Source organism: Pristiophorus japonicus, chromosome 3 (genome assembly GCF_044704955.1).
Source record: "Pristiophorus japonicus isolate sPriJap1 chromosome 3, sPriJap1.hap1, whole genome shotgun sequence".
NCBI lineage: Eukaryota > Metazoa > Chordata > Chondrichthyes > Pristiophoridae > Pristiophorus > Pristiophorus japonicus.
Window position 1 is genome coordinate 313,675,509 of NC_091979.1, and position 26,265 is coordinate 313,701,773.

The following is a 26,265-nucleotide window of genomic DNA, read 5'->3' on the forward strand; positions in this document are numbered from 1 at the left end:
GCTTACATAGAATTACAAAAATTATACAGCATAAAAATAGGCCAATCAGCCCAACCAGTCCATGCCGGTGTTTATGCTTCACTCGAGCCTCCTCCAGACTTTCCTCATCTGACTATCTGCATAACCCTCTATTCCAGTCTCCCTCATATGGTTATCTAGCCTCCCCTTAAATGCATCTATTCTATTCACTTCAACCACTCCCTGTGGTAGCGAGTTCCACAATCTCACCATTCTGAGTAAAGAGGTTTCTTCTGAATTCCCGATTTGCTTTCTTGGTGACTATCTTACATTGATGGTGTCTAGTTTTGCTCTTCCCCACAAGTGGAAACACTCTAAAAACCTTTCATAATTTTAAAGACCTCTATTAGGTCACCGCTCAACCTTTTCTTTTCAAGAGAAAAAAGTCCCAACCTGTTCATCCTTTCCAGATAGGTATAATCTTACATTTTTGGTATCATCCTTATAAATCTATTTCGCACCATCTCCAGTGCCTCTACATTCTTTTTACAATACAAAGTGATTTTCTGCACAAACATTTCTCTGTCCTTCTGCGCACCACCCCTTTTGCACCAGCACGCTGTCACCGAGGCTGCCCATGTGCAGGACCTCACGGTTGTGGCTGCAGTGCAGTGTGGGCCATGCTGGGCTCAGCTCAGAGAGATTCTGGATATCTGTTGGCTGGGAGGAGAAGATTGGGAATCGGAGAGAGAGAGAGAGAGTGGGAATTTGAGGGAGAGAGAGTGGGGGGGGGGCGGCAGAAGGGAGGGGGACGGAGGGGGGAAAGGGGCAGAGGGAGGGATGAGGGGCAGAGGGGGGGGATAAGGGGCAGAGGGGGGGGATAAGGGGCAGAGGGGGGGATAAGGGGCAGGGGGGGGGATAAGGGGCAGGGGGGGGGATAAGGGGCAGAGGGGGGGGATAAGGGGCAGAGGGGGGGGATAAGGGGCAGAGGGGGGGGATAAGGGGCAGAGGGGGGGTGATAAGGGGCAGAGGGGGGGTGATAAGGGGCAGAGGGGGGGGATAAGGGGCAGAGGGGCAGGGGGGGAAAGGGGCAGGGGGGGAAAGGGGCAGGGGGGAAAGGGGCAGGGGGGGAAAGGGGCAGGGGGGGAAAGGGGCAGGGGGGGAAAGGGGCAGGGGGGGAAAGGGGCAGGGGGGGAAAGGGGCAGGGGGGGAAAGGGGCAGGGGGGGAAAGGGGCAGGGGGGGAAAGGGGCAGGGGGGGAAAGGGGCAGGGGGGGAAAGGGGCAGGGGGAAAGGGGCAGGGGGGAAAGGGGCAGGGGGGAAAGGGGCAGGGGGGAAAGGGGCAGGGGGGAAAGGGGCAGGGGGGGAAAGGGGCAGGGGGGAAAGGGGCAGGGGGGAAAGGGGCAGGGGGGAAAGGGGCAGGGGGGGAAAGGGGCAGGGGGGGAAAGGGGCAGGGGGGGAAAGGGGCAGGGGGGGAAAGGGGCAGGGGGGGAAAGGGGCAGGGGGGAAAGGGGCAGGGGGGAAAGGGGCAGGGGGGGAAAGGGGCAGGGGGGAAAAGGGGCAGGGGGGGAAAGGGGCAGGGGGGGAAAGGGGCAGGGGGGGAAAGGGGCAGGGGGGAAAGGGGCAGGGGGGAAAGGGGCAGGGGGGGAAAGGGGCAGGGGGGGAAAGGGGCAGGGGGGGAAAGGGGCAGGGGGGGAAAGGGGCAGGGGGGGAAAGGGGCAGGGGGGGAAAGGGGCAGGGGGGAAAGGGGCAGGGGGAAAGGGGCGGGGGGGGAAGGGGCAGGGGGGGAAAGGGGCAGGGGGGGAAAGGGGCAGGGGGGGAAAGGGGCAGGGGGGAAAGGGGCAGGGGGAAAGGGGCAGGGGGGAAAGGGGCAGGGGGGAAAGGGGCAGGGGGGAAAGGGGCAGGGGGGAAAGGGGCAGGGGGGAAAGGGGCAGGGGGAAAGGGGCAGGGGGGGGAAAGGGGCAGGGGGGGAAAGGGGCAGGGGGGGAAAGGGGCAGGGGGGGAAAGGGGCAGGGGGGGAAAGGGGCGGGGGGGAAAGGGGCGGGGGGGAAAGGGGCAGGGGGGAAAGGGGCAGGGGGGAAAGGGGCAGGGGGGAAAGGGGCAGGGGGGAAAGGGGCAGGGGGGAAAGGGGCAGGGGGGGAAAGGGGCAGGGGGGGAAAGGGGCAGGGGGGGAAAGGGGCAGGGCGGGAAAGGGGCAGGGCGGGAAAGGGGCAGGGCGGGAAAGGGGCAGGGCGGGAAAGGGGCAGGGCGGGAAAGGGGCAGGGCGGGAAAGGGGCAGGGCGGGAAAGGGGCAGGGCGGGAAAGGGGCAGGGGGGGAAAGGGGCAGGGGGGGAAGGGGCAGGGGGGGGAAGGGGCAGGGGGGGGAAGGGGGGGAAGGGGCAGGGGGGGGAAGGGGCAGGGGGGGGAAGGGGCAGGGGGGGGAAGGGGCAGGGGGGGGAAGGGGCAGGGGGGGAAGGGGCGGGGGGGGAAGGGGCGGGGGGGAGCAGCCGAGAGGGGGGGGAGCAGTGAGGGGAGCAGGGGATCAGCGAGGGGGGGGGAGGAGCAGCGAGGGGGGGGAGGAGCAGCGAGGGGGGGGAGGAGCAGCGAGGGGGGGGAGGAGCAGCGAGGGGGGGGAGGAGCAGCGAGGGGGGGGAGGAGCAGCGAGGGGGGGGGGAAGAGGAGCAGAGAGGACATGGTGGAGGAGTAGAGAGTGGGGGGAAGGGCAGAGAGGCAGAGAAGGTGGGAGGAAGGCGGTATGAGAGAGAACACGTGATCCAGATGGCAAGACTGATCACGTTCTTCCAACCCCAGCCCCTTTGCACCCGGACCACCTTCGCCGTCTCTTCATCCTAGACCCAGTTGATTTCTCAGAAAGCTGCGTGAGTGGCAAATGGCATCATTGGACTGGACGAAATTCGGAAGTCATGACAGTGTCATTGTTCACCTCATACCCCATAAATCTGTTGACAAACCGTGACATACATACACAATGCCCCATCTATGGGTGGCTGGGTGGGGTCAGGAACTTGGGCGGGGGGGAGGTCAGGAACTTGGGCTGGTGGGCAGGAACTTGTTTAGGAGGTAGGAGAAAGTGTTAACCCATGAGAGTGAGATCGGTCTGTTCCATGCGAGCTCTGTTCTGCCTGGAGTTGGGCAGTCAGAATGTCTCGAATGACACTTTGCAAAGTAACTGACTACGTAGGCAGGGAGGATAAAATTACACATTCCAGAGAAACTGCTCGGTGTAACTTGTCCTCCCAAAGGGGCAAATCAGCAATCAGGACGTGTCATCCAAGGGGACCAATCAGAGCTTTTGGTGTTGCAAATAAACACATCCTCTCAAACATGGCGACCAGAATTGTACTCCAATTGTGGTCTGACCGAGGTTCTATACAAGTTTAGCATAACGTCTCTACTTTTCAATTCTATCCCTCGAGAAATAAACCCTAGTGCTTAATTTTCTTTTGTTATGGCCTTATTGGAGAGTGAGCTGGTACGGAACGGTCGTGGACTGCTGAACGGGGCAGTGAATGGTTAACCATGGCGGCAGCAACAGCAGCTGTGCACTGCAGGAAGAAGAGAAGGAGGGAGAGAAGATGATTGTGGGCCAGCAGCAGCCGCAATGCCACCGCCAGCAACAAGGCCTTTTGTCACGGCAAGACTAAATATACTTGTTGATATAACTGGTTTATCTCACTTTTTGCAACCTTTCTTGATCATATTGCAACTGCTCTCACATTATAATCTTCACTTGCAAGCCATAAACAGTGTGCGTCTGCCCATAAATTCAACCATTTATGAATGTCTTGGAGAAAGTAACAGAAGGATTTAAAATGTAAAGAAGCCCGTCGATTTTTGAATGATCATTGCTTTCAGATAATTTTAGCACAGATATGCAGTGCTGCCAGCCAAGATCAAATTTGCAAGATGCAGCTTTTTTCTCTGCATAAAGATAAGGATCAGGAGCAGGGCCAGCTGTTCGCAGAGGAACCGACCATCTGTAAACAAAGATCCCATCCCAACGACCAGCCGGTTGCAGTAGTGCCGGGATACGGCCAAGAAATAGGCTCCGTTAGTCGGACATACATTACATTAGATCTGTCTGTCCATGGTCAAGGGCTGGCCCAGGAGCAAATTTGACTTAAAAATCTGGGCAGTACTTGAATACACTGAATAATCAATGCATTTGTAATTTAAAAAAAAAAACCAATGCTCTAAAATCACTGCAATTTTATACATACATACTTGAAGGTTCCCGTTTTGTAAATGTCACCATAGCTTTATTGCAATTAATTGCAAGATCCTGGTACAGTATCAATACAATAATAATTTAGATAGGGCATCCATAATTACTAATCAATTTGAAAACAGGTCCTTCAACCAAACCAGTTCGAGAACCACTGTCTCATCCTGACTTTCCATTTTTTATTTATGTGCCTGTAGAATATTTCACTATTTTGTTTTATGTTCTTTGATCATTTAATTTCGTAATTCCACTTTACCGTCCTAATTTTATTTTTGACTTCTCTCCTCATCTCTCTGTATTCTCCCTGCTGTCCATGTACTTAGTGTATGTCCCTTTCCTTACCCTAAATTTTTCCCTTATTTATCCATGGTATCTCATTAGTGTTTCACTTATTCTTGTATTTTAGCGGAATATATTTTTCCAGGACTCTGTTGAACATCTTTTAAAATGTTTCCCATTGTTGTTCTGCATCATTGTTTGCCAATATTCTTGTCCATTTAATTTCCCACGTTCTATGCTCAGCCTCTCAAAAGCATAATTTCTCCAATCTATTACCCTGCTCTTTGTCATGCTATGTCCTTCTCAATTATTATTCTAAACCATATTATATAAAAGAAAAGAAAGACTTGGATTTATATAGCACCTTTCATGACTACCAGACATCTCAGAGTGCTTTACAGCCAATGAAGGTAAAGTGGAATTATGAAATTAAATTAACATAAAACAAAAGTGTTGTCACTGTTGTAATGTAGGAAATGTGGCAGCCAATTTGTGCACAAGCAAGCTCCCACAAACAGCTATGTGATGATGACCAGATAGTCTGTTTTTTTGTTATGTTGATCGAGGGATAAATATTGGCCAGTGATTATCATCACTGTTGCCTAGATGTTCCCCTAGTTTTCATTCTCTTTTCTGCTCTGGTTCATTCCCCATTACCAGATTTAGTTGTGAATCCTCCCTTGTAGGGCTTCTTACATACTGGGTTAGAAAGGAGTCCTGCTTAAAACCTGTTACATCTCTAACTTTTTCCAGTTCTGACCAAAGGTCATGGACCTGAAACATTAACTGTTTCGCTCTGCACAGATGCTGCCTGACCTGCGAGTATTTCCAGCATTTTTGTTTTTTATTTTTTTATTTAAAAAGTTTGAATTAGAGTACATCGATTGCATGGGAAAAGTTGGATAGTAAATGAAAATATCTTGTTCAGATTTAATTCAAATGACAACTGATAAAGGAGACTTACCTGGTGTCCCAGGAAGCATCATTGTACATCACAATCCAATTGCCGGTGGCATTCTCATACTTTTCTACTGTCAGAAACGTTCCATCAGCCTAAAACAGATGCAGTATTACACAAATATTAAAAAATCATCAGGCCAAGTTATCGTTGCACTTGTATGAACGAATGAATGTGGTAGGGAACTAGATTAATAGTTAATCTAAATGACGATGATATCCTGATCATCCGTGCTCCCATTCCTGATTATCTGCAAGAACCTTTCTCCCACCGGCAAGGTCCGTTTGTCCTACAACAAATAATTAATCAGCTGATCTGACAGCTCACAGCTCCACCCCCTGTGCACCTGCCTAGGGTCCAGGCCCCAGCCCTGCCAGAGGGCAGAGTCAGCCAGCCCATGAATGTTCCTGTGACAAGAAATTCACAACATTCTCTCCTCCTGGTTCCTGCACAAGGGGGCCGCACAAGCGCCCTGCTGCCCCCTGAGCCTCCCAAGGTGGCAGCCGTTGCCCCGGGCCTGTCACCGGGACAAAGCCCCTCAGCTGCCGGGGGCCTCGCTCGGGGAAAGACCAGGGCCGCAGGTGAATTTCTATCCTGGACTCACTGCGATAGCTTTTGTAAACTGCTGTTCCAGGCTGAGAGAGAAGGGGGATGGGGGTGGGGGGGGGGGGGGGGGGGGCAGCCTTTACACCCCACAAACTCTCACCCAACATCTGACAGCTACTCCATTCATCAGGGCCTTTCCCAGGGGACTAAACATTGTGGGCCGCCCCGACCTGTGCGAGAACACCACCGCAGGTCAAGGCTATAAATAGAGCTGGAACGCCGGGCCCTGGAACATCGTGATGGAGGTGCGGCGAATGAGGGTACGGGGCCCAGAAGAGCCAAGGACCCAGGGCCAGTCCATCCTGCGATATGTATGCGCAGAGTAGGTCGCCAGTCATCCTGGTTAATCGTTGCCACTGGATAAAGGCCTAGCTCTGTCGAGCCCGTGTGGTGGCTGGTGTGCAACGGTCACCACACGTTAAAAAAAAATCCACGCACAGGCATCTTCCACCCCCTCAACTGGAGTTCAGGACTGGAACGTCGGGTCCTTCATTGAAACACCTGTGAACTCCCATGGAAGCAAGTCATCCTCGTTCGAGGGACCACCTACTATGATGGATGATGGTCCCTGTGACACCAACCATAAGCCTCCTGTTACAAAGGGGAATTCTACAGGCAGTATGTGCTGATCTCCAGGCGATCTCTCCTGCAGCCTTCACAGCACCAATCGCTTCGGGATCGCTGAATCAATACAGAGACTGCCTTGAATATAGAAGATTAAGGGGTGATCTAATTGAGGTGTTGAAAGATGATTAAAGGATTTGATAGGTTAGATAGAGAGAAACTATTTCCTTTGATGAGGTAGGCCAGAACAAGAGGGCATAATTTTAAAATTAGAGCTAGACTGTTCAGGGGTGATGTCACAAAGCACTTTTTTTTTACACAAAGGGTAATGGAAATCTGGAACTCTCTCCCCCTAAAAGCTGTTGAGGCTGGGGGTCAATTGGAAATTTTAAGTTTGAAATTGATAGATTTTTGTTAGGCATGGGTATTAAGGGTTGCAGAACCAAGGCAGGTAGATGGAGTTAAGATACAGATCAGCAATAATCAAATTGAATGGTGACGAGGGGCTGAATGGCCTACTCCTGTTCCTATGATCTCACACGGGCTCCTCAGCAGCTGTGTGGCGGTCTGCTGGTTGGAATGTGGGTAAGAGGCGAGGGGGAACTGAGCTCTAAGAGCTGCTGCTGGGCAGGATTTAGCGATTCCCACCCAATAATGGTGCTGGTGTGACTCCCTCTGCATGGGGTCTGCTCAAAGTAAGGGGAGGGGCTTACCTCACAAAACTCAGAGATTGACCCCCCCCCTTTTCCCCGTGAGGTTGCAACCATTCTCACTCACCCTATTACAAACATTCTACTGGGTCTTGCATCCCCTTCTCTTAACCACTTGACAAATTAGTTTCATTAATGAAGTAGTAAAAGAAATGGAAAATCTCCCCATGTGCACTTTTAATACTGCACAGAAAGATGGTGATAAAACCAGAATATAACTGATGTGGGATTTCTCACAAGCAGTCCCAGAATTGTAAGACTGTTCAGCTCTTGCGTGTTGAGGTCCAAGTGTAATGGTTCATTTTCTAGTCTTCGGTGAATAGAAACATAGAAAATAGGTGCAGGAGTAGGCCATTCGGCCCTTTGAGCCTGCACCACCATTCAATAAGATCATGGCTGATCATTCCCTCAGTACCCCTTTCCCGCTTTCTCTCCATACCCTTTGATTCCTTTAGCCGTAAAGGCCATATCTAACTCCCTCTTGAATATATCCAATGAACTGGCATCAACAACTCTCTGCGGTAGGGAATTCCACAGGTTAACAACTCTGAGTGAAGAAGTTTCTCCTCATCTCAGTCCTAAATGGCTTACCCCTTATCCTTAGACTATGTCCCCTGGTTCTGAACTTCCCCAACATTGGGAACATTCTCCCTCATCTTACCTGTCCAGTCCCGTCAGAATTTTATATGTTTCTTTGAGATCTCCTCTCATCCTTCTAAACACCAGTGAATACAGACCCAGTCGATCCAGTACAAGATTTCACTGTACCACTAAAGTCAATGGAAGGGAACATTGGGTATAATTGCTGACCAATTCACTATTGCCCATTTTACACCATCACCCTAGTTAAAATGGCCCCAAAGGAGTGATCAATATATGGTATGGACTTCCAAATAGAGTAATGGAGGTAAAATTATTTTACAAACAAGTAGAAGCTGCAGGTGGGAGGATGTAGTTCTTTCTGGATGAATGAACTAAGATGGGTTGAATGAACTCAGGTGGTCTTTCTCATCCATGTGTATTTTGAGATTTTATGAACATCTAAATATAAAAATAATCCACCATCAGTGCAGTGACACTGGCTTCTTAAGGGCTGCACGCACTGGTCGAAACCTGCCTACGGTACAAGGAGCAAATTAAGACTTAGACCAAGAAATGTAGCACACCTTCTGAAGACTATCCCCAAAACCTGCTGCTTATTTCAAGAAACTATAAACATTTTAGCATATCCCTCCTCATGAGCATCTGAATGAGTGACTTACCATAGAAGTAACTGAGTTCCTGGGATTTCCACTAACGAACGTCACTTCTGCAACATCCCCCTACAACAAATGTAAATATGTGATCAGATGTGGTTTATATCAAGTCCAGGTAAATCCTTCACCGTTTCAAAGTCAAATACGGAATTTCACTCGTTCTAAAACTAAACAGTTTAAATATATTTTGGTCTGCTCACCAAAAGTTGTAAGAATGGAAATCACGAAGATTTGTCTAGCTGACATTCAAATGAATGTTAATTATTTTATTAATTCCATGGTCCCTGCTTAGTCTTTGCCAGAGTCCTATCCCAAAGCAATAAGCCTAGCTTGGTAACCGATAAAAACCTTACACCCATCGTGCTCGGAGTTCCCTGGTCACAGGCGCCCAGCAGAGGTTGTCGAACACAGCCATTCCCTTGGGTTTTGAACTCAGAAATAAAATGAGACCATAAACACTCACTGACAGTGAGGTTTTTATAACGGACAGCTGTGACTACAAGCTTTCATCAGGTTCAAGAGTACACAGGAGGGTAGATAGGAGTAACTTTGTTTATGTCAGGCAAAATGATCATCTGATATGACAATGTGTACCATGTTCATTATTTTGAATTATTACCTGAAGCCAAGTTGTACTGATTTAATTAAGTGAGTCTGATCATAACTTCTGCTGTGAAATAAAGCAGTTTAAAGATGTGTATCTAACCTCACCTTACCAGGTGTTTTCTCAATCCACCTTCATAAAGACTGGAGTCGAGTGGGAGCATATGCAGAAGACATGAATATCCAGATCAGATCACAAGGTGATACCATTTTTATACCCCAATTTACACTATTATATAATGAGATATTGGGCAGCATAGGCACGTCCCTAAAGGTAAGACAGTCAGACCACTTACTGGAATGAGCATCACTGCTGAGTCTGAGAGTGTAGCTAAGGCAAGACCTTAAACTTGCAACAATAGGTTTTAGACTCACTTGGCTAATCCCCAATCACAGCTCAGATGATGAAGTCAGGCACAGGTCATGTGCTTCTCTACAGGGAGGGGAAATGAGAATGCCGGTCACCCAGGCTGCTTCCATGGTCCTTGTAACAAGAGTGGCATTAGCCGAGGCCTGGTAACAGGTCCATTGCCTTGGTTTTAGTCCCCTAACTGGGATTTACATAAGAACATAAGAATTAGGAACAGGAGTAGGCCATCTAGCCCCTCGACCCCTGCTCCGCCATTCAACAAGATCATGGCTGATCTGGCCGTGGACTCAGCTCCACTTACCCGCCCGCTCCCCGTAACCCTTAATTCCCTTATTGGTTAAAAATCTATCTATCTGTGATTTTAATACATTAAATGAGCTAGCCTCAACTGCTTCCTTGGGCAGAGAATTCCACAGATTCACAACCCTCTGGCAGAAGAAATTCCTTCTCAACTCGGTTTTAAATTGGCTCCCCTGTATTTTGAGGCTGTGCCCCCTAGTTCTAGTCTCCCCGACCAGTGGAAACAACCTCTCTGCCTCTATCTTGTCTATCCCTTTCATTATTTTAAATGTTTCTATAAGATCACCCCTCATCCTTCTGAACTCCAACGAGTAAAGACCCAGTCTACTCAATCAATCATCATAAGGTAACCCCCTCACCTCCGGAATCAGCCGAGTGAATCGTCTCTGTACCCCCTCCAAAGCTAGAATATCCTTCCTTAAGTAATGTGACCAAAACTGCACGCAGTACTCCAGGTGCGGCCTCACCAATACCCTATACAGTTGCAACAGGACCTCCCTGCTTTTGTACTCCATCCCTCTCGCAATGAAGGCCAACATTCCATTCGCCTTCCTGATTACCTGCTGCACCTGCAAACTAACTTTTTGGGATTCATGCACAAGGACCCCCAGAACCCTCTGCACCGCAGCATGTTGTAATTTCTCCCCATTCAAATAATATTCCCTTTTACTGTTTTTTTTTCCCAAGGTGGATGACCTCACATTTTCCGACATTATATTCCATCTGCCAAACCTTAGCCCATTTGCTTAACCTATCTAAATCTCTTTGCAGGCTCTCTGTGTCCTCTACACAACCCGCTTTCCCACTAATCTTTGTGTCATCTGCAAATTTTGTTACACTACATTCTATCCCCTCTTCCAGGTCATCTATGTATATTGTAAACAATTGTGGTCCAAGCACCGATCCCTGTGGCATACCACTAACCACCGATTTCCAACCCGAAAATTCTAATGTTACAACCATTGGACCTCTTCATCTGCATCAAATTTATGACACCAGTACATTTGGAGTGATTGAAGGAGAAAAATAAAATTACAAAATTAAAATTATGCTTTCTAAAATTAAATTTGGGTTGAAATATCATGCTTAAATTCTGTTTGCTTATTCCCTTAAGTTCAAAAGTCAATCCTTAAAAAGCATTTTGTGTTCTTAAATTTGTGAAAAATTAGACACATTTTCAACCAGATCTTCTGCTGTTAGATGCAGCTTGTTTCTGTAAACTGAAGAACATAAGAAATAGGAACAGGAGTAGGCAATTCGGCCCCTCGAGCCTGCTCCGCCATTCAATAAGATCATGGCTGATCTGATCATGGACTCAGCTCCACTTTCCCGCCCACTCCCCATCACCCCTTATCCTCTTATTGTTTAAGAAACTGTCTATTTCTGTCTTAAATTTATTCAATGTCCCAGCTTCCACAGCTCTCTGAGACAGCAAATTTCACAGATTTACAACCCTCAGAGAAGAAATTTCTCCTCATCTCTATTTTAAATGGGCAGCCTCTTCTTCTAAGATCATGCCCTCTAGTTCTAGTCTCCCCTATCAGTGGAAACATCCTCTCTGCATCCACTTTGTCAAGCCCCCTCATAATCTGATACGTTTCGATAAGATCACCTCTCATTCTTCTGAACTCCAATGAGTAGAGGCTCAACCTACTCAACCTTTCCTCATAAGTCAACCCCCTCATCCCCGGAATCAACCTAATGAACCTTCTCTGAACTGCCTCCAAAGCAAGTACATCCTTTCGTAAATATGGAAATCAAAACTGCACGCAGTATTCTAGGTGTGGCCTCACCAATACCTTGTATAGCTGTAGCAAGACTTCCCTGCTTTTATACTTCATCCCCTTCGCAATAAAGGCCAAGCTACCATTGGCCTTCCTGATCACTTGCTGTACCTGCATACTATCTTTTTGTGTTTCATGCACAAGTACCCCCAGGTCCCGCTGTATTGCAGCATTTCACAATCTTTCTCCATTTAAATAACAACTTGCTCTTTGATGTTTTTCTGCCAAAGTGCATGACCTCACACTTTCCAACAATATACTCCATCTGCCAAATTTTTGCCCACTCACTTAGCCTGTCTATGTCCTTTTGCAGGTTTTTTATGTCCTCCTCACATATTGCTGTTACTCCCATCTTTGCATCGTCAGTAAACTTGGCTACATTACACTCAGTCCCTTCTTCCAAGTCGTTAATATAAATTGTAAATAGTTGGAATCCCAGCACTGATCCCTGCGGCACCCCACTAGTTACCAACCAGAGAATGAACCATTTATCCCAACTCTTTGTTTTCTGTTAGTTAGCCAATCCTCTATCCATGCTAATATATCACCCCCAACCCCGTGAACTTTTATCTTGTGCAGTAACCTTTTATGTGGCACCTTGTCAAATGCCTTCTGGAAGTCCAAATACACCACATCCACTGGTTCCCCTTTATTCATTATTAAATGCCCCATGAATTGTGACCATTTGAATTTCACAATACATTTTGAACTAGAGAGAGTTAAAATAAATCAGTACATAACAAATTAGTCCAAAGGTAGGACTCAAAGTCTTATCTAATCTGTTCCTTTGAATGTGACCTTTGGTCTGACTGCATTTCTCCCAGACTCTGGTGAGAAGTAGTGTCAGTGATGGCATGCTGTACAAACTTAGTTCAGCTTTATACATGGCCAGCATTCATGAAATCTTTAAAAACTGGCAGGTCCCTGAACTTGTGATGGGTAACTGCACTGCCTGGCATGTCACTGAGATGTACTGGATGTTGTCCTCCATTTTCTTGGGCTAGATTGGTAAAGCAACCATGATTACTCTTCAGTGACCCTTGCTGGAATTGCACATGTGTGATTGGCCTGTGGAGAGGAGGTCATGTTCAACTGTGATCTCCCCTCATGGTAGAATAGGCCAACTCCACTGAGATACTCATGAAGAATGGTTGAGATATCAGATGGCTGTTGGTGCTTATGGAACTGTTCCACACCTTGGGCCCAAGTTTCCACATGATTTGCGCCTGATTTTTAGGAGTAAGTGGTGGAGACTGGACTATCTTAGAAATTGCAATTCTCCACATTTTTTTTTTCTGCAGTTCTAGTCAGTTAGAACAGTTTCACTTTGGAACAGAATGTTTTCTTCAAAAGGGGGCGTGTCCGGCCACTGACGCCTGATTTCAAAGTTTCCACAGTGAAAACGTACTCCAAACTAACTTAGAATGGAGCCAGTGAAGATTTTTGTAGAACTGAAAAAACCTGTTCTACACATTAAAAAATCAGGCGCAGGTTACAAATTACAGGGGGGAGGAAGACGTTCCAGACGGCGGGAGGGAGGGAGACAGTGAGAAGGCTGCAGGAAGCCTCAGTGCTGATGGCAGTGTGGTTTTATTAAAAAATGTTCAAAAATTAAACAGCTACATAGAACTACAAAAATGGCCGAGTGCCAATGTTTCCTTCACACTGAGCATGCGCGAACGCTCCAACGCGCACGCGCAGGGTTGCCGGCAGGAAAAAAACTAATTTAAATAGTACCCGCCCCCTCCCACTTACAAAATCGGCGCGAGTGTAGGCTCCGCCCCCCTGGGCGCCGCGCCAAACAGACAAGGAGCTGCAGAACGCTCCAGAATCGTGAGGTTTTTTTCCGGCGCCGTTTTAGGCGCAAAAAAACGGGCGCCCAGCTCGGAGGGGCGCCCGTTTTTTATCGTGTGGAAACTTGGGCCCCCTGAGTTACTGATTTCGGGCAAAGGCACGAAAGGAAGAAAATGAAGAGGAAAATTGGAGAGGAGGGGGAAAAATGTGTACTGATTCTAAATAGTGGAAATTTGGATCAGTAATTTAAAGGTTGGATCAATTCATAATTCCCCCTAATTTCCATTTAAAATTACCTTTAGATTTATAAAACAGGAAACATGGATAAGCATGCTTTGCTTACCGGTCTGTATGATCTTTGTACATCCATTACTACATCACCAAATGTTGTATTTGTTGGTGTTTTATCAACAGGATTAGCAGGCAGTAATGAGATCAGCTTCTTGTCAGAAAAATTGGGTGGTTCAGGACCCTTGGGCAACTGATCAACAGAATTCTAGAACATTGTAAAATAGTTACAAGTTATAATAACCGTTCTAGTGGCTTAAAAAGCTACCAATAGGAAACGGGAAGGATATGATTCTGAAACAAACTTAGAAAATTGGATAATGCATTGTAGTACTCTAATCAAAGTATCATCCATGAGTTTAGAACCTGGTTCAGGATAAAGCAATCAAAACCAAATTTACTTCTCAATGTCTGAGCAATGTTTCCCAAGACCAGAGACTGCAACTGCTAATCAGTATTTTTACAGTGTTAACTGCAGCAAGCTATAGCATTGTCTGATCAACTCTGATTCAGTTGTGCTGTGTGAATCAGTAACCCCCGCACATTGCACTGTCAGATGAGTTCAGATTGGACAGATTCTGAAAATGTGTTAATCAGTTGTGAAATTAAAAGCTAAAAAAGTAAGTAAGAACAACTGTTGGCTTAGACTAAGTGTTGGCAGGGCTTGAATTTGTTAAATATAACGCTCCCTACTTGAGTATCAACAGTCAGTAATTGCAAGGTGGGATTAATTCAGAATTCCCCTTAATTTCCACTGGAAACATTTTTAAAGATGGAAAATGCTTTCTAAAAATTGAAGTCCCTGTTGCACTTCATCCATATGGTGCTAATTATTCCATGTACTGAAAACGGCAAGCAAATTCCACTAAGCAACTTCTTTTTGTCATTTTCAAGTTATTACACATTGCAACACAAAGTGACTAAGTACTGTATTATATCAATCATAATTACGGATTCTACTCAAGAATAAGAATATAAGAACATAAGAAATAGGAGCAGGAGTAGGCCCATACAGCCCCTCAAGCTTGCTCCGCCATTTAATGGCTGATCCGATCATGGACTCAGGTCCACTTCCCTGCCCGCTCCCCATAACCTGTTATTCCTTTATTGGTTAAGAAACTGTCTATCTCTGTCTTAAATTTATTCAATGACCCAGCTTCCACAGTTCTATGAGGCAGCGAATTGCACAGATTTACAATCCTCAGAGAGAAGAAATCCTTCCTCATCTCAGTTTTAAATGGGCGGCTCCTTATTCCAAGATTATGCCCCCTAGCTCTAGTCTCCCCTATCATAATCTCTGCTCTTTTCAGTCTGGTACCTCAAACGCAATATTAGTGCAGCTAACTACACTCTTTACCACTGGGTACAATAATGGCACTAAATATGGTCACTAGGTTTAAACAAAAGCAGTTTTTCACAAGCTACCAGCCAATAGTGGAATTATAATGGATATATATTCTGATCGGAGATTTATATTATAGCTTTAGTTGTGTGATAATTTATATGTACAATAGAAAATAAAAGTATTGAAAGAGGTCATGTTTGCTCGAACCACTGACCGGCAGTTTTATATCATGGCGGGATTAGTTTGGGCTAATCAGCTTTTAAAATGAATAGCAATAAGAATCCATGCTGACCTCTGCTATGGCCTTAGCCAAACCTTTAAACTGTTGGATATATGCTGAGAGAGTGTGAGGACCATATATTGTTGCTGCAGCCTCATAGCGTTGAACCTATTTGAGAAATAAATATCAATTAATTGTCTGATTGGACAGAATTTCTAAAATAAATTGCAACATTTTATGTCACCAAGTTCAATTAATAAATGTATGCCGAGAAATTAATTCCTGCGCTGGAATGGATAGGCCCGATACCCATCCGATATTGGGCCTCGAGCCTCAGTTACACGAGACCGGCGAGTTGCACACACCTGCTGGGCATCCCCAGGCAGCTTGCCAACTAACAACGGCTGTGATCAGGGCAGCCCAATTTTCTAAAGGGGGCATCAAACAGGCATTAGGCCCCCTATTGGCATATGCAAAGGGCCTAAAAATTACATTCTACATTTTGGTCTCCTACCACTGATTACGCAGCAAGAAGAGTGAGGTCTGATCAAATAAATACATCAGTCTAAAACTTCGAGGAATGCAGGACTGTGCCCAAAAGCTTAAATCCGAGCCTCCAAGTATACTTGTGAAATTGGCCAATTTCTGGCTGGACCACGAGATGGTGCACTGCACCAAAGCAAAGCCCTTTGCGTTAGGCCCTTTGCATATGCCAATAGGGGGCCTAATGCACTGCACCAAAGCGCTGGCCCTGGATGGCCTTTACCAAACGATGGGCGATGTACTTCTGCCGCATAATGAGCGCGTGTGCCCCTCCGCCATATTGGATGATAAGGCACCTGTTTTGTGCCTGAAAAACGGGCATGGCACCATCGAATTCTCGGCCTTAATTTCATTGGCAACAGGAACAAAAATCTGTTTTAATAACTCTCAAAAAAATGTGTTGTATCTGTTTTCAGGTTGGACTCTTACTCTCAATGGACTGTTCCACTGGTGAGGTCATGGCTCATTCACATCAAATGGGGTGGGTGGGGCAGAGAATCATCATTTCAGCAATAACATTTGAGGATAGTGAACTTTTGAACACCGAGTCTTAATAAATTACACAATGACTGCCAATTAGACCAGTGATTTGCTTTAGGGATTCATCTGTTAACCTTTTCACAGAGTCCAAGCAATCTGATTGTAAAATGGTCATTAAAAAAAAAATTACATTCTACATTTTGGTCTCCTACCACTGATTACACAGCAAGAAGAGTGAGGTCTGATCAAATAAATACATCAGTCTAAAACTTCGAGGAATGCAGGACTGTGCCCAAAAGCTTAAATCCTAGCCTCCAAGTATACTTGTGAAATTGGCCAATTTCTGTGTGGACCAGTAGATGGTGCACTGCACCAAAGCAAAGCCCGCCAGCACTCCAGTGTGGAGCTCGGAGGCGACATTGAAGTAAAGGGATGAGATACTGTGGAAGCACATTTGTGCAGGAATCTCAGCCCCATTATGTTTCACTGATGACGGCCTTTGAAAGATTTGAGCAAAAATAACCCTTAAGACTTTGATAAGTGACATATTAAATTGTAAAATTGCAATACCTGTTACCTGAATTGACAGTAATTTTAGTGAAAAAATGTGGCCACTTTCAGCCTGAAAAGCATAAAGCCTCCCATACTCTAAAGGCTTTGCTGTCCGAATCACCCTTTTTTTATTGCAAACCTTAGTCCCATTTTCCCAGTGTTGACAGCCCTGACAATCGCAGACTGGGCTCCATGAGGAAATCCACAGTCTGAGCTATCCTTTCTCAGAAGAAAAAGAAAGCTCCGGGAATTAGTGAGGAATCTAAACAGGGAGAGATCCACCTTGTTCAGTTGAGAAGGCTGTTTAAAAAGCATATGGGACCTTTGGCTTTATTAAGAGAGAAATAGAGTACAAAAGCAAGGAAGTTGAGCTAAACCTTTATAAAACACTGGTTAGGCCTAAGCTGGAGTAGTGTGTCAAATTCTGGGCACCACACTTTAGGAAGGATGTCAAGGCCTTGGCGGCAGTGCAGAAAAGATTTACTAGAATGTTGCCAGGGATGAGGGACTTCAGTTATGGGAAGAGACTGAAGGAGCTGGGTTGCTCTCTTTAGAGTAGAGAAGGTTAAGAAGAGATTTGATAGAGGTGTTTAAAATCATGAATGATTTTGATACAGTAAACAGAAACTGTTTCCAGTGGTAGGAAAGGTCGGTAGCCAGAGGACACAGATTGGAGGTGATTTTCAAAAGAACCAAAGACGACATGAAGAAAAATTTTTTTACGCAGCGAGTTGTTGTGATGGGAACGCGCTGCCTGAAAGGACGGTGGAAGCACATTCAATGGTAACATTCAAAAGGGAATGGCATAGATACTTGAATGAAAAAAATTGCAGGGCTACGGGGAAAGAGTAGGGGAGTGGAATTAATGAGATAGCTCGACCAAAGAGTTGGCACAGACACGATGGGCCAAATAGACTCATTCTGTGCTGTATCATTGTATGATTTTATGATCAGGCGCTTGTGGTAAAGGATTCTGATAACCTTCCGTGTGAAAACATTCCTTCAAACTTCCCACTGTGTTCTCCTGGTGATAATCTTGATTGCAATCTTTCACTAGTTATTCTCTCAAAATTCATAAACCTTTTAGATTCCCCTAAATTCTGTTCCAGTAAGAAAGACCCAATTTTTCAAACATTTCTTCCATAATAACTATGACCTGTCATTCCTGGTACCAGCATGGTGAATTCTTACAGTGCTCTTTCCATAAGCTCCAATACCCTTTCTACAATTGGTTGCCCAGAATTGTACATAATATTCCATCTGTGATCTAATGAGTCAATGACTGGTGAAAATTCAACACTATTGCTTTGTTTTTAGATTCATAGAAAGCTGGGAGAGGCAAAATCACAGTGGCCTGGAAATTGGAGCTAATTTATGGGCATAAAAATGGCACAACTAGGGTCAATGTCAGGTATCAACATCCCACGTCACAAGGACACCTACAAGGCAATATTGGGTTGGGTCATTGTTTTAGACAGCCGGGGCATCTATCGAAAGCATTAGATCCCTTCCCTATGCTAGTGAGGTGCCCAGCGGCTGGTTCAAGACCCCCTCTAGGAAATTGGGCTTCCCCGAGTGCAGCAGGCATTGGGTCTGTTTCGCTCAACTTGGAGACGGCCTACCAACCGGCTGCCACCAAAAAGTTATGTAATAAAAATATATTTTTTGATGTGGAGCCAGAACTGTCTGCTTAACTGTACTCCTGAAAACCACTGCTGCCCACGATTAGCCCCCTCCCATTGTCCTCCTGGTTCCCAGAGAGACAGGGGGCGCAAAATCCAATTCTGCAGAAGGACAAGCTGCCTGTGGAGCCTTGGCCTCCCAGTCCACGTGCACGTTGTGGCCAAGTTGCTGCCTTCGTTCCCAAATCCAGATACCAACAAATGTCTAAATGTGGTCAATTTAGGAAAAGCTTAAAAGAAAAAAAATCGGAAATGTATCACTGCAGAGCTCCATCGATATGAATTAGATTTAGGGTCATAACAGCACATAAGGAGGCCATTCGGCTCTCTGGAGAGCAATCCAGTCAGTCCCATTCCCCCGCTCTATCCCCGTAGCCCAGCAAGTTTACCTCCCTCAAGTGCCCATCCGATTTCCTTTTGAAATCATTGATCATCTCCACTTCCACCACCCTCGTCGGCAATGAATTCCAGGTCTTACCGCTCGCTGCATAAAAAAGTCTTCCTCACATCCCCCTTGTATCTCTTGCCCAAAACCTTAAATCTGTGTCCCCTAGACCTTGGACCATCAGCTAATGGGAACAGCTTTTTTTGTCTACCTTTTCAAAACCTGCCATAATCTTGTACACCTGTATCAAATCTCCCCTCAACCTCCGTTACTCTGACTTGAGGAAGGACATTCTTGCTATTGAGGGAGTGCAGCGAAGATTCACCAGACTGATTCCCGGGATGGTGGGACTGACCTATCAAGAGAGACTGGATCAACTGGGCTTGTATTCACTGGAGTTCAGAAGAGTGAGAGGGGACCTCATAGAAACGTTTAAAATTCTGACGGGTTTGGACAGGTTGGATGCAGGAAGAATGTTCCCAATGTTGGGGAAGTCCAGAACCAGGGGTCACAGTCTAAGGATAAGGGGTAAGCCATTTAGGACCGAGATGAGGAGAAACTTCTTCACCCAGAGAGTGGTGAACCTGTGGAATTCTCTACCACAGAAAGTAGTTGAGGCCAATTCACTAAATATATTCAAAAGGGAGTTAGATGAAGTCCTTACTACTCGGGGGATCAGGGGGTATGGCGTGAAAGCAGGAAGGGGGTACTGAAGTTTCATGTTCAGCCATGAACTCATTGAATGGCGGTGCAGGCTAGAAGGGCTGAATGGCCTGCTCCTGCACCTATTTTCTATGTTTCTACTCCAAGGAGAACAACCCCAGCTTCTCCAACCTAACCTTGTAGCTAAAATCTTTCATCCCTGGAACCATTCTGGCGAATCGCCTCTGCACCCTCTCAAACACCTTCACAACCTTCCTAAAGTGAGGTGACCAAAACTGGACGCAATATTCTAGTTGTGGCCTAACCAGAGCTTTATAAAGGTTCAGCATAACTTCCCTGCTTTTGTACTCAATACCTCTATTTATGAAGCCCAGGATCCCATATGCTTTGCTAACGACTCTCTCAATATGTCCTGCCACCTGAAAAGATCAATGTACATGGACCCCTAGGTCCCTCTGCACAGTCTTTAGAACTGTGCCATTAAGCCTATATTGTCTCTCCCTATTCCTTCTATCAAAATGCATCACCTCACACTTCTCTGAATTAAATTCCATCTACCACTTGTCTGCCCATTCTGCCAGCCTATCTATGTCCTGTTGTAGTCGATTGGCATCACATCTCCAAGTTTGGTATCAGCAAATTTTTTAATTTTACTCTGTATTCCAATATCCAAGACATTTATATGCATCAAAAAAGCAGTGGTCCTAGCACTGACCCCTGGAAAACTCTGCTGTTCACCATGCTCCAGTCTGAAAAACAACCATTCACCATGACTCGCTGTTTTCTGCCCTAAAGCCAATTTCTTATCCAAGCTGACACTGACCCACCTATTCCATGAGTCTCAATTTTGTTAACCAGGCTTTGCTGTGGCATTTTGTAAAATGCCTTTCTAAAATCTATATAGAAGGTTGTTCCCTTCATCAACCTTCTCTGTTACTTCATCAAAAAATTCTATTAGATTAGTCAAACACAGTCAGCCTTTTACAAATCTGTGCTGGCTCTTCTTAATTAACTTAAACCTCTCCAAATGCCTGTTAATTTTTTCCCTGATTATTGTTTCTAAAACCTTTCCCACACTGTAATTACTAGGAATGTCCTTACATCCTTTCTTGAAAAGGCTGTCACATTTACATCCTTTCTTGAAAAGGCTGTCACAGTTGCAACTTTCCTGAAAAGGCTGTCACAGTTGCAACTTTCCAATCCTCTGGCACCTCCCCCACACCTAGGGAAGATTGGAAGATTATGGCAAGCCCTTCCGCTATCTCCACCCCCACTTCCCTTCGCAATCTGGGATGCAAGCCATCCGGACCAGGCGACTTATCCACTCTAAGCATAGCCAGCCTTTTCGGTACATCCTGCCTATTCATTTTCACCCCATTCATTACCTTTACCATTTCCGCTTCTACCAATATTTTGTCAACATCCTCTTCCTCAGTAAACACCGATTCAAAGTACTCATTAAGCATTCTAACCTTGCCCTGCACCTCTAAGCATATATCACTTTCTTTGTCCCTAATCAGCCCACCCTGCCTCTTACTACCCGCTTACTATTTACATGCAGGTAGAATATTTTTGGGTTCCCTTTTATGTTAACTGCCATTCTCTTCTCATATTCTCTCTTTGCCAGTTTTATTTTAGTCTTCACTTCTCCGCTCAACTTAGTGCATTTGGCCTCGTTCTCGCTTGAAGAATTCACCTGACATGTATCATACACCCTGTTTTTTTGTTTCATCATATTCCCTATCTTCCGCGTCATGCAACAGCCCTCCTTTCCCCTATCTTTCCCTCTTGTTGGAATGTACCTAGTCTGTACCTGAAATATCACCCTTTGTTCCATTACATTTCCACAAGTAACACAAAATCTATTGTTAAACCATCTTCTAAGAAGGCATGAAGTGTTTCATTACCTGGTATTCTTCATATGTAGTGATATAATGGGTATAAACATTACACAATCCTGAAACAACAACATCAACATCCTTCAAAGACCCAGTGGATTCAAGCTCCTAGGAGGGAGAAAGTAATGCATCTATTATAAGTACTGCTCTAATGAATACAATCAGTTAATAATAAAATGTGGAACTGAACATTTATTAAACCTTCTAAGTAATTAATTCCCTTCAAGCTCATTCATTCTTGTCTTGGAAAACAACTTCTTGGCAACTTCTCATGCTAAATATTATGAAACGTTGTCTGGCAGCACATTTTGTCTGGGAGGTTCGAATTTTAGTCAGGGAGTGAGGGTTGAGTTTTCGTCAGAGTTTATTGAGGAGGATTCGAGTTTTAGTCAAAGAGTGAATCGAGGGAAGGTCGAGTTTTAGTCAGGGAGTGAATTGAGGAGGATTCGCGTTTTAGTCAGAGTGTGAATTGAGGGAGGGTCGAGTTTTAGTCAGGGAGTTTATGTTCCTTGACCGGTTTTCAGATTCTATGTTTGGATTGAACACCAAACGCAATGCACCCTGACTATTAGGAGTGTGGATGGTTCAGGAGCCACCGCTGACCGAGGGGGAAGTAGCTGACAGTTTAAGATGTTGGATACTGATTGTATTTGGAAGGGATGTAGCAGCGGGGAACAATGGTCTTGGGAAGGCTGGAAACAGGACTGAATCTGTCTGAATGTACTAGAAGCTATCACAATCTGATCCAATTAGGATCACTCGCTCCGCCTGTTTAAAAAAAAAATATGAACGTAACCACGTAATTCTCAAAAATTGACAGACAGTCTGGAGCTACTCCACACACAAACTCCATATTTAAAGGAGAAAAAGGAAACCTTGTTTTTCTAGAGACCTTTCATGACCGCAGGACGTCCCAAAGTGTTTTACAGCCAATTGGGCTAGATATTCTACTTTGCCGTTTTCGGGGCGGGAAACTTCCCGCCTGATTAACGGTTGCGCTTAATGGGGTAATTTTTGTCATTTGGGCTCCAGGACGCAGCGTAAAGGGAGGCGCTGTACGACTTTCGCAGCGCAAAAACGGAAAACGCGCCAACTAAAATGCAGGGCCAGGAGCACTCCGAGAGAGGCCATGGGGAGGGGGGGGGGGAAAAAAATTCACAAAAACATTCAAAAAACATTGCAACACCCTTACAACACAAATCGCGACAAAAAAATAAATAAAAACTGGGGGAACTTATCTTTTTTGCAGTTTATCCACCTCACCGCCGCGAGGACTGGACCGCTGTGCTTTCCCTGGCGGTCATTGCGGGGCGCGTTTTGGGGCATACGGGTCGGGTGCAAGTCGGAACGCGCAGTGGTGTCGCAAGGAGAGTGGGTGCACACCCAGCACAGCTCTGCCCGGAGGTGCTCGAAGCGCCGCATCAAAACCCGACTGGAGGATCGCGACCGGACCAAAAAGGCCTCACCGCCCCATTTTTCGCCGCAGAATGCCAAAAACCCGGGTCGCAAATGACCCGAAAACCCAGTCCTTTGTTGTGGAGTTTAGCTACGGCCGACACTCTAGTTCAGTACCAAAGGAGCGCTACACTGTCGGAGGTGCCGTCTTTTCGATGAGGCCCCATCTGCCCACTCAGGTGGAAGCAAAAGATCCCATGGTACTATTTCGAAGAAGAGCATGGTTCTCCCTGGCATCAGAGCCAATATTTATACCTCAACCAAACATCACGAAAAATAACGAATTATCTTGTCATTATCACATTTGCTGTTTGTGGGAGCTGGCTGTGCACAAATTGGCTGCCGTGTTTCCTACATTACAACACTTCAAAAGAACTTAATTGGCTGTAAAGCACTTTGGGACATCCCAAGGTTCTGAAAAATACTATATAAATCAAAGTCTTTCTTCTCCTTATCAATGATTTTTAACTGTGTGAACATTTTGAAGGCTTTTCGAGAAAATTCAGCACTTTGAGTTTAACAGGGCTGTTTATGTTGGTAATAAAATAAACTGAAGTGCAGAATATAAGAACATAAGAATTAGGAACAGGAGTAGGCCATCTAGCCTCTCGAGCCTGCTCCGCCATTCAACAAGATCATGGCTGATCTGGCCGTGGACTCAGCTCCATTTACTCGCCCGCTCCCCATAACCCTTAATTCCCTTATTGGTTAAAAATCTATCTATCTGTGATTTGAATACATTCAATGAGCTAGCCTCAACTGCTTCCTTGGGTAGAGAATTCCACAGATTCACAACCCTCTGGGAGAAGAAATTCCTTCTCAACTCGGTTTTAAATTGGCTCCCCCGTATTTTGAGGTTGTGCCCCCTTGTTCTAGTCTCCCCGACCAGTGGAAACAACTCTCTGCCTCTATCTTGTCTATCCCTTTCATTATTTTAAATGTTTCTATAAGATCACCCCTCATCCTTCTGAACTCCAATGAGTAAAGACCCAGTCTACTCAATCTACCCCCTCATCTCCGGAATCAGCCTAGTGAATCGTCTCTGTATCCCTTCCAAGGCTAGTATATCCTTAAGAAAGGTGACCAAAACTGCACGCAGTACTCCAGGTGCGGCCTCACCAATACAGTTGCAGCAGGACCTCCTGCTTTTGTACTCCATCCCTCTCGCAATGAAGGCCAACATTCCATTCGCCTTCCTGATTACCTGCTGCACCTGCAAACTAACTTTTTGGGATTCATGCACAAGGACCCCCAGGTCCCTCTGCACCGCAGCATGTTGTAATTTCTCCCCATTCAAATAATATTCCCTTTTACTGTTTTTTTTCCCCCCAAGGTGGATGACCTCACATTTTCCGACGCACAGTGCATTTGAACTGCAACGAACTGTGCTCCATAGTGACAGCATATGAGATCCTCATGCAGCAAGTTCCAGATTTCAGACACCAGCAGAGGCATTTACGAAGTGGAGAATATCGGAGAGCTAGAGTCACTCCAGGCCAATCTTGCAATCCTGCTACTGGGATGAACAGAGCAGCACTGGCCAGGGGCCTGGCAACACGCTGTTTTTGGGCAAGGATGGGGCTTGTTTAAAACAAAGCAAGAGGGGGGGAAAGATATAAAATATAAATGAAATAGTGTTTTTGTATGCAAGAATAATGTGCAATTTGATGTGCATCTCAATTTGATTTGATGTGCTTCATAAAAAGTACGAAGCACAACGTGAAAGCATTGGCCCAGAAATCCCAGCCTCCCCGGGCCTGTACGGAGTGTGTACAGACCCGGGAAGGCATGGCAAAGGCTGGTTTTCAGCGCACAATGCACATGCGCTGAAAAACGGCTTTTCTAATCGGTCAAGCTGGAGCTTGACAGGGCTCACGCATCTCGGCAGCGAGGACATTTGCAAGGGCAAGATTGCAGGATTTACCCATATCTTGCCCAGCAAATGTCCTCAAAACTCTTGCGTCTGATAAAAGCAGGCGCAAGAGTTCTAAAACACACTTAAAACATAAAATATAAAATTAAATATACAGATTTTATTTTTAAAAACCTTGCCCACTGCGTTAAATTTGTTTTAAACCATAATTTAAAAAACTTTGTAAAAACTCAGAATTTTTTTCTCGAAGATATTTATTAACTTTAATTTCTATTAATTTTAATTATGTGAGGTGTGCTTTTTATTTTTTAATTGGTGTTAGTGTTTTTTTTCTCAATTAATAGCAATGAGAACTCGTAGATACGGAGTTCCCATTGCTATTAATTGAGAATACTGTACCTGATTGGTTGAGCAGTCACACATGACTGCACCTTCTGCATGGGAACCTCGAGAACGGGAGCGCACTTTGCAGCGCGGGAAGAGAAGACCTCCCCACTGGAATCCGGGGCGCCTCCGAGACCACCAGGTAAATTCGTAAAAGTTCTCCGGTCGGAGACAATTGCCTGCGGGAAGCTTCCGACCGAAATTTCAGGGGTTTTCTTCGAGCTGGAGTACAGTTCCACAGCCCTCTGGTCCCTCAGCCACACGGCCATCCTTCCTGTCTAAGTCAAGGCAGAGCTTCAGCCACGGAGAGCACCATATTTGTGCCTGATCCAGTTCCCATCCAACATTCACGCTGGGCATTTTCCAGGAAGAATCACTGGATAACAATTAGAAGGGAACTTGGGTTAATTGTTTGGTTAACTGTCATTCTGCACTTGCTTAATGTTGTGCCTTAGCTATTCACTTGGCTGAGATGAGTTCATACAGCGCAGACTATGATTCACACCCAGGATCTCTGACCTGTATGGAGTAATGCCGTAATAAATAGTGCCTTTATCCACCAGGCCATCAGAGAGCTCAACTGATGTATTTTTGGTGTATTGCTCAGCTTAATCTCCGTAAAACACATGTGAAGTATTCTGCCAAACTTGACATAGATTAATAACTTACACGCTTCACAGCTTCTCTCAGTCTCCTTCCTGACATTGTGCTAGGGAAAAAATCAAATGGTAAATTTGGAGACTTTATCAGCTCAGTTTCACAAGGATAGTTACCCCTCCTCACTCTCCCCTCCCCTCACTCTCTTCCCCCACACCTCACTCTCTCCTCGCCCCCGCACTCTCTCCTCCCCACCCCCCTAACTCTTTCCTCCCCCCACACCCCTCACTCTCTCCTCCTCCCCCCCTCCCCTCACACTCTCCTCCTCCCCCCTCCCCTCACACTCTCCTCCTCCCCCTCCCCTCACTCTCTCCTCCTCGCCCCTTCCCCTCACTCTCTCCTCCTCCCCCCTTCCCCTCACTCTCTCCTCCTCCCCTCTTCCCTCACTCTCTCCTCCTCCCCTCTTCCCTCACTCTCTCCTCCTCTTCCCCTCAC

The 26,265-nt window shown here is 45.9% G+C and overlaps 1 protein-coding gene across 1 annotated transcript in view; it reads right to left on the reverse strand.

Annotated features, from left to right (window-relative positions):
- The window catches only part of asah2 (N-acylsphingosine amidohydrolase 2), a 121,090-nt gene that overhangs the window by 27,379 nt on the left and 67,446 nt on the right, over positions 1–26,265 (reverse strand). The window contains exons 14-19 of the mRNA XM_070875059.1: positions 25,843–25,882; positions 21,471–21,569; positions 15,331–15,426; positions 13,749–13,901; positions 8,561–8,620; positions 5,425–5,513 (exon numbers count right to left, since the gene is read on the reverse strand). Coding sequence (XP_070731160.1) covers positions 5,425–5,513; positions 8,561–8,620; positions 13,749–13,901; positions 15,331–15,426; positions 21,471–21,569; positions 25,843–25,882 — 537 coding nt within the window. The remainder of the gene's footprint in view (positions 1–5,424; positions 5,514–8,560; positions 8,621–13,748; positions 13,902–15,330; positions 15,427–21,470; positions 21,570–25,842; positions 25,883–26,265) is intronic.